Source organism: Quercus suber, unplaced genomic scaffold (assembly GCF_002906115.3).
Source record: "Quercus suber isolate HL8 unplaced genomic scaffold, Cork oak 2.0 scaffold_71, whole genome shotgun sequence".
In the NCBI taxonomy this organism is placed as follows: Eukaryota; Viridiplantae; Streptophyta; class Magnoliopsida; order Fagales; family Fagaceae; genus Quercus; species Quercus suber.
This window is the reverse complement of record NW_027069536.1, coordinates 780,810-793,986: the sequence shown is the minus strand read 5'-3', so window position 1 is coordinate 793,986 and position 13,177 is coordinate 780,810. Positions and strand designations below refer to the sequence as shown.

The 13,177-nt window shown below is 34.8% G+C and overlaps 2 protein-coding genes across 4 annotated transcripts; one reads left to right on the top strand and one right to left on the bottom strand.

The window, feature by feature from the left end:
* Nucleotides 1–2,927: 2,927 nt before the first annotated feature.
* On the top strand, nt 2,928–4,734 carry LOC111990152 (peroxisomal and mitochondrial division factor 2). 2 transcript variants are annotated; one of them, XM_024021945.2, is made up of 2 exons: nt 2,928–3,090; nt 3,465–4,734. In XM_024021945.2, exons 1-2 carry the CDS (start codon nt 2,931–2,933, stop codon nt 4,478–4,480), a joined length of 1,176 nt encoding a protein of 391 aa, XP_023877713.1. In that variant the 5' UTR covers nt 2,928–2,930; the 3' UTR covers nt 4,481–4,734. The 2 variants fall into 2 exon arrangements, with proteins under 2 accessions (XP_023877713.1, XP_023877714.1); XM_024021946.2 differs by lacking the exon at nt 2,928–3,090 and adding an exon at nt 3,136–3,268.
* A 3,234-nt stretch (nt 4,735–7,968) lies between these two features.
* Nucleotides 7,969–10,948, bottom strand: LOC111990164 (uncharacterized). 2 transcript variants are annotated; one of them, XM_065773228.1, is made up of 4 exons: nt 10,805–10,948; nt 9,728–10,686; nt 9,443–9,613; nt 7,969–8,310 (listed from the first exon to the last, which is right to left on the bottom strand). In XM_065773228.1, exons 1-2 carry the CDS (start codon nt 10,860–10,862, stop codon nt 10,202–10,204), a joined length of 543 nt encoding a protein of 180 aa, XP_065629300.1. In that variant the 5' UTR covers nt 10,863–10,948; the 3' UTR covers nt 7,969–8,310; nt 9,443–9,613; nt 9,728–10,201. The 2 variants fall into 2 exon arrangements, with proteins under 2 accessions (XP_065629300.1, XP_023877727.2); XM_024021959.2 differs by having other exon boundaries at nt 9,515–9,613.
* Between the last annotated feature and the right edge of the window lie 2,229 nt (nt 10,949–13,177).

Here is a 13,177-nt window from a genome sequence, read left to right as displayed (position 1 = left end):
ACACTATTCCTAAAGGACTAAGTTAGGCTTACTCCTAAAATAAAAGATATACCGGTTTATTTGTGGTTGAGAATCCTTCTTTATATATGGGTAGTCTTCTTCCTTTTATACACAAATATATATATATATATATATAGCTTTTCCCCCTCTTTTATTACTACTCCACGATATTAGGATGCAATTTTTTCTTATTATGTAAATGAAATCACTCTTCAAGAAACGGAGCTAGGTTTTTAACTTTTTATAACTAATTATCATAATCCTTTAGTTTCTTAATCGTTTCCCTTAAATGACACATGACATAATTGTTAAAAAGTATAATTATGAGATAATTCTTAATCATAATTTTAATATGAATATGGTGTAAATACCTTTGCAAAAAAAAAAAAAAATCAGAACAAATTAGTTTGAGTTTGATTTATTGAGGATTTTGATTGGGGATGTTCAACGCCAGGCCCCTAAATTACGAGTTAGCCCAATTGTCCCCGGCCCCGCCCACACACCCGTCCCCTAGGCTCCTACCAAAAAAAAAAAAAAAAAAAAAAGACGAAAGGGTTTGTTGTTGGCCTCTAAATTACTATTTATTGCATCTCATTAAGTTTTAGATTATTCATTGCTTTGAGAACTTAATTGGTTACATTTGAAACGTTTTGTTTGATTTTGGCTATTTTTGTTTGACAATCTAGTCATTTATATTGAAAAGAAATTAGGATTTAGGAGTACAAAAACAAATTACTAGATGATACTAGATGGAGTTCAAAACTAAGATTAATCCTTATTAATTATAACTTTGATGAGAGATATTAAGTACTTTTTTTGCAAGATATTTTTGCATATGTCAATATTAACTTTTGTATATTCATTGGAATTTAAAAAAGACATACTCATTAGAGTGAGGGTTGACTTGGTAAACCTTAGTAGGGGTAGATGGATGTAAATGTACTTCCATATAGAGAAATGGCTAATTTGATCAAATGTTCCTTAGCATGCGATCATCTTGTGCCAAGGTTGAGTTGTCACGTCACTAGGTCGACATGTTGTGTTATTAAATATGATATTATCTTAAACTGAGGTAACACATCATTAGTCTCCTTATCAAATTATTATTCATTTGTTATATATTTTATCTTGTATGCATTACCAAAAGTTAGTCCTAATAAGATGTCTCGGAGATCAATAAGAAGGGATTATTTTATTCAATTCTCTAACGCAAGTAAGACCTTGGAGTGGAAAGACCAACAATGGCTGGATGACATAAAGATCTTAACATCTACTTGCAATATCAACCAAATCTGGAATTTAGATTTTATAGTCCAAACTCAAGAGTAAGAAGAAATTTAAAACATATGTTAGTTTATTCATTTTGTCCCTTTATTTTCTCACAGTCCAAACATTCCAAAGTAACAATTAAATTACGATATATAGTTTTCATATTTATAACACAAAGGAGGATAACATTGGTCAAGATGTTGATCGATCCACTTGTGTGTTGTGTGATGTGGCCTTGGATTGGTTGTGACGTGTGAAGGAGGTTGCCGTGACAAAGATTTGAGTCTCGATGGTATCTATGTTGCAATGGTGGCATAGTAGAGAGAGAAGATTAAAATTTAATTTATCTTTATATTTAAAATGAAAAAAGCAAAATAACATTGGATTTATAAAGTTAACAATGTGATTTGAACGAATAATTATGGAAAAATTACATTAAATAACAATGAAATTTATAATACTAAAATGAACAAATCAAAAGTTACTACACTACATTGAATTTTGAACAAAGTCAAAAAGATATAATTTATATTTAAGCCAAAAAGATATAATTTATATTTAAGCCAAAAAAATATTTAGTGTGAAATGGAACTTGAATTCCAATTAGATTAAGAAGAAGATGGTCTCAATTTGGACCCAAAATGGATGTACTCTAGAGAGACCATCCAGGCAAGATGAGAGAGATCCAATGAAGCCCAAGCCCAATATGAAGCCGCAGTTGGTTCATTTCATTACAACAAAAATGGTAATAAATCAAAAGTTCAGATATTATTATCATCAATCTTCAGAGCAGAATCCAGAAATAGGCTGAGGATAGTGATGGTCATTAGTGGTAGTCAGACCCCCCCAACATGTTCAAGCCACGTGCACCGCATTTTCCTTAGAAACATTCTCAGCCGTCCGTTCCGCGCTTTTGATTCCGATATATATTCTCTCTCTCTCTCTCTCTCTCTCTCTCTCTCTCTCTAATTAAACAAAACCAAAAAAAGAAAAAGAAAAGGAAATATAAAAACTAACAAATTCTTTATTGATTTTTATCAAACCATACTATTAACGTTATTTTTTTAAAGGAAAATTACAGCTTACTTATATTGATTTGGTTAAAATTTAAGATGTTTACATATATTTAAAATTTGACACTTTACTTATCTGAAGTTTGACTAAAATTTAAGTTGCATATTCGTGGTTTAAAATCCTATGATACAAGTATTTCGTTAATTTTTTTTTTAATCTTGTATTTTTATATTTTTTGAATGGGAGAGACATAAAAGTGGAGCAACATTATATATTTAGTCATATTTTTAACAGCAGTAAATTATGAAAATTTAAACTGAACTAATTTCAGGTGGGTAAAGTATCAAATTTAAAACCACAGATAAACAACTTAAATTTCGGTCAAATCACGCGTCCATAAGTTATAGTTTACCTCTTTTTTTTCTTTTTTTACTTATCAATAAAAATCTATCACATCAGTAATTTGTAAAAAAAAATTTGTAATTTTTGTTTGTTTATGTAACAAGTTGTAAATAACAAATTTATAGACTATATCGGCCTAACACTTTTATTCTACCATGCACAACTTGCCACGTGAGCAAATTACAGCGAGTAAAGTTGTGATGAGTATTACTTAATACTTATCTGAAAAAAAATAAGAAACAAAAATGAAAAATCCTCTAGCTAACATACACTTTCATGACAGACACACCCAGAAAGAAAAGGAAAAGAAAAACAAGAAAAGTAAAAGTAAAGGCGGAGGAGGAGCTTCCTTTATCACTTTCTCTCCACAGCAAAAATCTGTATTTTCCGGTAAAATGAAAAAAGGTAACTTTTTTTGTTTGTTTGTTTGTTTTTTTGGGGGGTAAAATGGTCAAAATGGCTTGTTAAACTTAAACATTCTCTATGACACACTGCTAATTTTCTGTTTCGCTCACTCTCCAACACTTCCGGATATCATCGACAATTGTATCATCTCATATCTCAATATCAATCGATTACGAGGGTTCTCTCCTTTTTTTTGTTTTCTCTCTTTGAATTTTATTTTCTGTTTGGCTGCCGGGAAAATTTAATCAAAAGTTTATCTATTTTTATGCTGTTTGGTTTGGAATTTTTAGTTGATTGAATTTTCTTGGCAACCAAACAGGGTTTAGGATTTTTGTTTCTGTGTGATAATTTTGTGTGTGTATTTGTTGGATTAGCAATGGCGGACAAGGAGATAATCATCAATGGCGCTGAGTCGGATCAGACGGGGGAGAGCTTCTACGATCTCGATCAACGCGGCGGCGGCGCTGGCGGCAGCGATTACGACGCTAGGGTTTCGGAGCTGAACAGGAAGATCGAGTCTTTGGAGCGCGAGAAGGTTCAGTTGGTGAACGAGAATTCGGAAAGCAAGGAGCGAATCAAGAAACTGAATTTGGAGATCGGAGAGCTTCGAAACGACAACGCATCGAAGAAGGAAAAGCTCGGAGAGATGGAGAAGGAGATCGAGCGGTCCGGAGAGGAGCTGAAGGCTCTGGAGTCGGTGGCCAGGAGAGCGGTGGAGCTCGAGACTGAGGTTTCGAGGATGCAGCATGATTTGATTTCGACGATGAGCGAAAGCGAGGAGGCGAATAAGGAAGCGAGTGAATTGAAGAGGGCTTTGGGAGAGAAGGGAGAGAGAGTTGAGAGGTTGGAGAGAGAGGTGGAGAGTTTGAAGAAGGAGAAGTTGGAGAGTGAGAAGAGAGTGAGGGAATTGGAGAGGAAAGTTGGGGTTTTGGAAATGAAGGAAATTGAGGAGAAGAGTAAGAAAGTTAGGATTGAGGAGGAGATGAGGGAGAAGGTTGATGAGAAAGAGAGGGAGATTGGTGGGTTTAGGAAGAAAGTTCAGGAATTGGAGTCTGTAGTCGCGAAAAACGGGGCTGAATTGGAGAAATGGATGAGGGAGAAATTGGGTTTGGAGGAGTCGTTGAGGGAGTCAGATGAGAAGGCGAAAGTGTCGGAATCCATGATGTTGGGATTGAAGAAGGAAGTGGAGGAGGCCGAGAGGGTGATCAGTGGGTTGAAGGAGAAGGCGGCCGAGGCCATTAATGGGAGTGTGAATGGGGTAAGGGAGTTTGTTGTTGAAGGAGAGAAGAACAGTGGGTTGAAGTTGGATTGGCTGGTGGTGGCAGGGTCTACTGTTGCTGTTGCTTCTGCTGCTGCAGCTGCGTATGTGATTTACGCCAGGCGGAGGTGATTGCTTTGTGGAGATAGATGGAGAGAGAGCAACGGGGAAGGTGAACGGGATGGAGCTTAGAGGTTAGGGTTTATGGTTTAAGAGTATCTTCCAATTTTGTTAGGTGCACTTTGTTTTTGAGCCCATGAATCTGTTGTTAGCTCTGATTTTTATTTGGAGTGTTTTGTTATTGTTACTGTTCTGTTGGGAAAACAAAATGATTTGATATATTTTCAAAGGGTACTACAATGATATGGACTAAAGCAGTTACAATACGTGGTTGTCATTGCTGTATTTCACCATAGTTGTCTCATATATACTCCAATGGGGATAGGAATCCTTACAAGGTGTTGACTAACACATGCCGCAACTGTGCAACATACCCTCCCTCCCCCCTGTTTGTAGTGTTTATATTTTTAAGATTATTAATTGAGTGGTGATGGTGCCATTTTTACAATGCCAAAATGCATGATTATCCAATGTTATTATGTATTTGATTGGCTTTTACAAACTATATAAGTTGCTACTCTCCATTTGATTGGGTTTTACAAACATTTTACAAACTATGTAATTTGCTAATCAAGAAGTTAGTCTTGTAATGCTGTTATAAATCTGAAACCCATTAATATAATGATTCTGCCCCTATTTTCAGGACTTGCTGTATTTCACCATTCATCTATTCTACCAGTGTTCAAATTTCATTATTACAACTAGTTTTCATTGTCATTATGCTATTCCCCACTCAACGAATTCTCCTTAATTTTGGTGAATTTCAAATTCTGCAAAACCTTCAGGACACACACATTTCAAATGTTCAATAGCTAGATGGAAAACTCTTCTTCTAAGGTGGGAAATATCAATGGCACATCATTTTGCATATTGTCAATTTTCTGGTTTAATATCATCTTCTCTCAGAAAGCAAAGCTTTAAACGTACCAGAGGTGGCTGTCCCATAAGTGAAATGTCTAACCTTGATTCAAATTGCTTGTCTTATTGCCCCAGGAAGTATCCATTTTGACAAACTCTTGGATGGTTTGCACTGGGGTTTTTTTAGGATATTGAGAAGTCCCTGGGATGTTTTAAATTCTAGATAAAGGCTGAAACACACTCTCCTCTTTTATTATTAATGACTCATCTTTCCTATAATGCAAACAAGGGTCCTGCTTTAAACAACTAACAGAAGTGCGCATTTCATTACACACCAATGTATTCATCGTGCACAACAGCTGGGTGCTGAAAAGTACCCTTTTCCATGTGGAAGCAAAAAAAAAAAAAAAAAAAAAGGATTGATGGGGACCTCACAAGAAGTGCCTCATTTAGCTGAGCTCTTTGCATGATTTGCATTAATTTTCTGGTTGTCAGTTTGCGTGGTTCTACTTTGGCAGTCTGGCATGATCCATTTGCTCGTCCTCCATATCTCTGTTAGCTACTGGTTTCTTTCTTTTTCACTTTCTGATTTGTGTAACTGACATCAGCCATTTCAACATCTAGTCTCAACCCTCACCTTGAATGCCAATTCTTCACAAACCATGGCCTTATGGAGGAGATGGACTTCTGAGTTCTGATTGGGCAAAAAGGGGCTTTGGCCGTTTTTTGTTTCTCCTTTACGTAGACAAAGGTCCCCAAGTAACATGTGACAGGAAATTTTGGCGTTTAGGACAGGAAAGCTTGGTTGACCTTTTTCTAGAGGTTCCTAGATACAGTGTTATAAGTAGCCCACCATGCTACAATGTCTGTCTATTATAAGCACCATGTTCCTTAGTTTCCGAAGTTGTATTCTGGAGGGAGACCTCTAGTACAATTGATGAATGGTGGTTAGATACAGAGGTCAATTGTAATGGTGAATAGCTTGGAGTTACCTCCTTTGACTCATTTGTTAAGGTCATAGCATTTGCTGCAGCTTTAATATATACCTTTTCTATTAATTGGATGCTTGGCCTTTTCCTTTCGAGTGAGATTATATTATTGCATAGGGTTGTTAGCAGCAGCCTACACGGGGCTACACTAGCATAGAACTTATTAGAAGGTATCGTTTTATTATTGGCTAACAATCTTCACTATTGTAACTTGGTGTGCACAAGGTACAACACGCTCTGGTATTTTGAATCCTGGAAGCTTTTATTGAAAATATTAGAAACTCTCAATTGAGTTATAAACTTTTTGTGATCTTCCTGATACATTTTTACTTATTTCCCTCACAATGAGTCGCCTAGAAAACGCATTTACCTTGGTGGTGCATCAGAGGTGTGATTGAATAGGAAACTAACAAAGTGTTTGCCATAGAACAAGATATTTTTGCAAAATAACACAATTTTGCTAACAATTTCGTTAGTTAGCAGGTTTTCAAAACATATTAGCAAAGCTTCGTAGACTCGAGTTTATTATAGCAACGTGCGCTTAAGAAACTCGAGTTCTATGTGTTGGTAGAGCTGATGTGGACTTAAAATCCACGTAAAACTTGAGTTTTAGACACTCGAGTTCCTTTCTTATTCTTTGGCTGAACTGTTCTTCCTTTCTTCCTTTGTTCTTCATTCTCCAGACCAAAATAAAAAACAAATCCCAAGCACAAACCCACAAAAGGCCATGGCAAAAGAAGAAGAAGAAGAAGAAGAAGAATAAGAGCACTAAACAAGCTCTCAAACACCCATCATACCCAAATCAAAAAGAACTCCAGGAACAAACCTACAAAGACTTACGGCAAAAGAAGAAGAAGCGAAGAAGAATAAGAACACCCACCTTAGAAACAATCCCACAAACCGATCCAATCCTTTGCCGCTGCCGTTGCTTCTCTGGGTTTGCTTTGTTATTTTTGTCTCTTCGGTGCTTTTGTATTTGTCTTCTCTGGGTTGCTTTTGCTTCTTTGTTGTTTTTGTCTTTGTTTCTCTAGATTGATTCGTTCTTTAGGTTAAGACTCGAGTTTCGCGTGAGTAATTTTCCATCTCAGCCCTGCCAGCACGGAAACTCTAGTCTTTAAGTCTCGAGTTAATATGGTGAATTTGAGTCTAAAAGATTTGAGATGGTAGTTTGCTAAATGGTTTGGAAATGTTGCTAACTAATGAAATTGTTAGCAAAATGGTGTTATTTGCAAATTAATCCCATAGAACATTAAAATTGAATTGTAATAATATCCTAGTTTTTCCTCCAAAGTAGATTTTTGATCAAATGCTAACAGAAATTTGAAACTTTTGGAGGCATACTGAAAAAAACAGCCTGCAACGAACATCCTCATTCACTAATCGCAATTGATAGGAAAGTTATTCAATTTGGAAGGTATTACAATCAAGTAGATAGATACATATACCCAAAGGATCCAGGACAATTCTCATTTAAGCAAGGACATAACAAGGTTTACACAATGTTCAACATTGATAAGGTTAATGTGCTTGCAAATAAAATTGAGTGGTCAATGCCAAATGATTTTGTCATTTATCAGTAACAGAAAGGTAATATAACTCTTGAAAAATCTGTGCCATCAATCAAGAAGAATTGCATAAAAATGGACTGAGAAATAAACTGAAAATACAAATGAATAAATCATGTACTGTAATGTATGGGTACTATCACAACAAATTCTTGACAACAATCAATCAATCATCATAAAACACCACCATTTCTTAAGGGGAAAAAAAAACAACATATAAAAGCAGGACTGACTGATAAAGAATACACTCCGCTCACACTACAAATCTGAGCTGCATAACAAATTTGAATATAAAACTCTCTATTTAACCAGTCTCAATACATTTCATGCCCGAATATCTTGTACCACAACATATTAACGCTTCCACAATACTTTACACTCGTCTGCAAACTTCACAATATAACTGCTCGATCCCACGACATTCTCTTTTCTGCACCATAAATTTTACATAGATCAGCAATGTTTTTTTCTCTGATAAGTAGATCAGTTACGTTTTAAGCATTTATTAAAATAGAACTACAGCCTAGATATTGAGAAACACTTTCTTCACTCTTCCCAATTCTTTATAATTTGATTTTAGTATTAGAAAACCCCAGGCTATTCTAATTATCTATTACATTTCCTTCTTCCATAGTTTCTTCTTAAGCCCATTCATTATTCTTCCCTGTAAACTGGTTTGCATCCATAGAATAAACATTTGGTCAATTAACTTAAGAGCATTTCCAACTTAATAACTAACAAATATAGCAATGAAATATTATGCAGGGATTCTACCTGGTAAAGCATACTTTGTTTGTAACCCTCTAATTGGGTGAATAAGTTGATTAAACATGACAGTATGCTTGATAAAAGCGATGGTCTCCTTAATAATGTCAAAGAATGATTCTCAGACAAAGAAAAATTAGTAAGATGTGTAAAAGTCATACGGGTAATTAGGGAGTGTCAAAATGTAAGATGCAGTTGAAGAAATATTTTGAAGAATTCCTTCCTTCTTTAGTCAAAGCTTCAATTGGACCATTTTGCATTGACAGAAATTTGCCTAGGATCCGATTAATGAGTTTGTAAAATTCGAGAGAAATAATGAAGTTTTGTTACTTACTATTCCATGCTACTTTGCATAATTCTTCAAGAAAGAATTGGTAACCCGAGAATTTGAAATTAATCCTCACTTTCTTCCAAATAGTTTATTTCTTGAGTAACTAAAGAAAACAAGGTGTAATGCTACACAACAATATTTTTCAAAATAGTTGAGACGACAAGTATTTACTGGTTTTTATGGCTCACACCTACATCACTTTTTTATTCATTAATAACAATTTGCCACATAGACAGTTGTGAAATTTTTAGTGCTTCTAGATTTATTGGTAAATAAAACTAGTGGTTCCTGTCTTTAGATTCTTCTCATTTACTTTATAAAGAGCAGGGGGAACAGGTTCGGTTCGAATATATTAGCATGGTTATCAAGCAGGAACATGATAACTAGAAAATGATACTCATTTCACAATTCAATGCAGTAGTAGGTAGAAACAATCTGAAAATGAATAAACAAGCACATGACTCACCTAAAACTCAACATGATTATCAGGATATTATTGATGCCCAGAGAATAAATTTCGCAAAAGAATTTGATTCACCTTGATTTATCTATCAGAGCGGCGTAGAACTTCAAAAATTCCACAGCAACTCTTCCAAGAAGTTGGTTGCAGGGGGCGTTGAGGCACTGATATAATATGCTGTAATGAAATTTGAAGCAAGCAAGCAGCTATTGGATCAGAAAAATTGAAAGGTTTAACAAAAACCAAAAGAGAAATTCAGAAGCCATTAGATATAGCCTTGAAGTTACTAACCGGATTTCCTGTGCTTTCAGGAATCTCAGTCTTGTTGCTTTCTTCACCGGCATTACTTGTGTCAACAGCTGGAGCATTAACCAATGGCTGCAATGAATCGTTAGCTTCTTCCTTTGATGACTCATAAACACCAGTTGATGCCTCTGCAACACTCACACCTGATGCCTGCAATTCTGTTTCCTCAATTTCCTTTTGCACCACCTTGGGAACTTTACCATCCTCTCCCAAGGCCGGCAATGTTGTTTCTTTTGCAACCTCATAAGAACCATCATTCTCATCTGGAGATGGCAGTTTTGTTTCCTCAATCCCCTTCACCTCCTCGTTTGCCTTGACCGGAGAAATCCATTACTCTTCTCTAAAGATGGTGGAACTTTCTCCTCGTTTTCCTTCGATTCCAATCCAGTCAAATTCTCAACCGGTTCTTCTACACCTTGACTGAAATCCTTAGATAAAGACACAATAGGCTCAAAATAGTCAGCAACTGAGTGAAACCTCTTTCTCCTCTTCCTCATACTTTCCTGAATCAACCACCTCAGAACTCTTCTCCTCTTTGTCAAAATTGCTGGTTCTCAAACCTGAATCACCACCATCATATGATTGATCCACAGACTCGGAATTCTCATCAATAAGAATTTCTCTCACGGAATCATCCACGGCTTTGACCTCCCCAACATCCTCAATTGCCACCTCGTTATACTCGGCCTGTGGTTCCACTTTCTGAGTCTCCTCTAATTTCCCATTTGCAATTTCAACCACACTTACCACCTCCACATTCTCTTCCTGAGATTCCACTTTCTGGGTGTCTTCTATTCTGCCATTTGAAGGTTCCTCCATTTGACTATCCCCTGCAGAAATCAATGATACAGCAGATATAGAATAAAGCCCTTCTTTTATTTCCTCTTCTCCAACTAAAACATACTGATCACCAACATCAACTTCTTTCTCATTCCCTTGGATACCTATATATCAGTTTGTTAAAAACAAAAGAAAGAATAAAAGCGGATTGAGAAGAAGTTAGTCAAACTATGAGAGTGAAAGACGCCAATCAAGGAAAAGAAAACTTAATGAAAACAGTACCTTGGAGTTGAGAATTAGGTGGAGAATGGTAGGTGGGATTGTTTGTGGTGTTTTCCATTTTCTTACTAGATTTTGTTCGTTTTGTTTTCTTTGTTCTTCACCTTGAAGGCATAGCTGACTGGTTGTTTTGCAAAGAATAGTAGATAGATGGGAGTTATACTATGTACGTTTCTCTTTCTATCTGTCTCTCTGTCTTTTCTGTATTTGACAGTGATATACGTTTTTAACGGTTTTTGAAATTGAAACCGACAAGGAGGGAGATGCTACATCACTATACTCGTTTAGGCTTTTCGACACTTGGAAAGGTGGGAATTGAGGAAAACAGCTTTAATAGATAAAGTGTAAATAATGCAATAAGTCAAGCCAGTCGAATTTGGATTCTTAGCTCTTAAGTAAAGAACTAAGCAGAATCTTTATCTTACTGGCAAAGTTTTCAATCTTGGTTATCAAGCCAAATTAAATTTGTTAATTTGAATTCAAATACAGTTTTGTTGATAATTCATTCAGAGTAATGCTGCTGTCATAAACTATTTTACAATATTTTTACAAATCGTTGATGTAGTCGACTTTTTAATTCTTACAGTACTACTTTTCATCTCAGCTCACAATTAACATCACATTTTCATTTACTAATAATTACTCATCACATCAGCAGTTTGTAAATTTTTTTGTATATTTAGCATTATTTATTCAATAAGAGTAATGTTACAATCATAAACTATTTTGCAACATTTTGACAAACTTTTGATGTGGTCAATTTCTTATTAGTTTTTACAATAATGGAGGGATAGATTTAAATGCTTGGAAGTCTCCTTAAAACAGTAGGGGATTCATAAATATGATTATAGTGAAAATAAAATTGTACATTTTTTTTTTAGAATATTAAGTATTTTTAATACACATACACAGAAAGAGAGGAGAATATCTTAAAGGAACTGACAGTGATACATATCTGAAAGAGTCAAATTGTATTAGTTCAATATGCATGATTAACCCTTTTTTTAATAAAAAAAAATTGTACAGCTACTTTAAATCCCTACCTGTAAGTATCAAATTATCAAAAACAAAATTATAATTCAATTTACTTATATGTCACCTACCTTGGAATTTTAATTTTCAACTCTACTGCTTTTTTCTGACATTGTACAGCGGCTCTCTTTCTCTCCAAAATACTTCACGTTCCACAACCACGAACATTAAGCCCGCATTCAAGGACAGGGTCATTATTAATTTAGTAATGGAAATATTGTACAGTGGCTCTCTTTCTCTTCTAAAATACTTCACGGACCACAAACATCAAGCCCATAATCAGGGATACGGCCATCATTCACCTAGTACTGGAAATCTTGAGGATTTGAATTGGCTTTAATTGCTTGTTTTAATAGTTATAGCCTTATAGGTCTTTGTCCAACAGTAAACAGAGTAAAACAGAGTAATACCCCATATCTACAATTGCTATTGCCTACCAAGAGTCTTTTAACTCATGACATTTTCAACTTCTTTTTACAGAAAAAACTTGGATTTAAATCTCCCTCCTCTATTTTGTTTAAGTCCAAAAAAAAAAAAAAAAAAAAAAAAAAAACACAAAATGCTCTATCAGGAGAGAAGTGGGTTCCTCCAAGAGATGGGTGGATTGAAAATTAATTCGATGGTTGAATATAAGTTTCACTAACATTATAAAGGATATTCTCAGCAAAAAGCATTATAAAGGATATTAATTCTTGTTTATCTCCTTTTGTTGTTTAAACACAAGAACAAAAGCATACGACTACCGACCTACGGTATATACCCTATCTAATCAATAATGACAGCAACTCTATCTTCAAGTAAATTAAAAAGTAATAATAATAATTATAATGAAAACCACAGCATTTGACCAATTAAGCTCCATAGATCCTAAATTTGTAGCATTTTTTTTTTTTAATTTTATTTTACAAAATAAAAATTTTATTCTAATCTAATTTAAGTGTATATATGTGTAAAGTTCCATTTTAGAGACTTGAACTCCAGCCCTTACTTCTCACACCTTATAAGCACTTATACTTATGGAGTGACTACCATATCAAAGGTGTGCAGTGATAACTATTTCTTTAATAGTGTTGAGTTGATAAGTTTTTATTAATTCTTATTTAGAGTTAATAACTAAGTAACTCAACAATTATGAAATATTTTGTAACTTTAGAATTATTATTTGTTGAGATAATGTTATCTAGTCCCCTAGAATCCTCCTTGATTTTGTATTTTCCTTCCTAACAGAGGATTATTCAGCTTATAAAAAAAGCTACTGTCCCATCAGAAAACATGATGAGTTCTAGAAATTAATTTACTCTTTCAAATATATATATATATATATATTTCTTGTTCCTAAACATG

Excerpts from the sequence above, each read along its gene's own strand:
- LOC111990152 (XM_024021945.2), top strand. The coding sequence starts at position 2,931 with ATGAAAAATCCTCTAGCTAACATACACTTTCATGACAGACACACCCAG. Across the intron at positions 3,091-3,464 it reads TTCCGGTAAAATGAAAAAAG|CAATGGCGGACAAGGAGATA; the intron begins GTAACTTTTTTT and ends TTGTTGGATTAG.
- LOC111990164 (XM_065773228.1), bottom strand. The coding sequence starts at position 10,862 with ATGGAAAACACCACAAACAATCCCACCTACCATTCTCCACCTAATTCT. Across the intron at positions 10,687-10,804 it reads ACCTAATTCTCAACTCCAAG|GTATCCAAGGGAATGAGAAA; the intron begins GTACTGTTTTCA and ends ACTGATATATAG.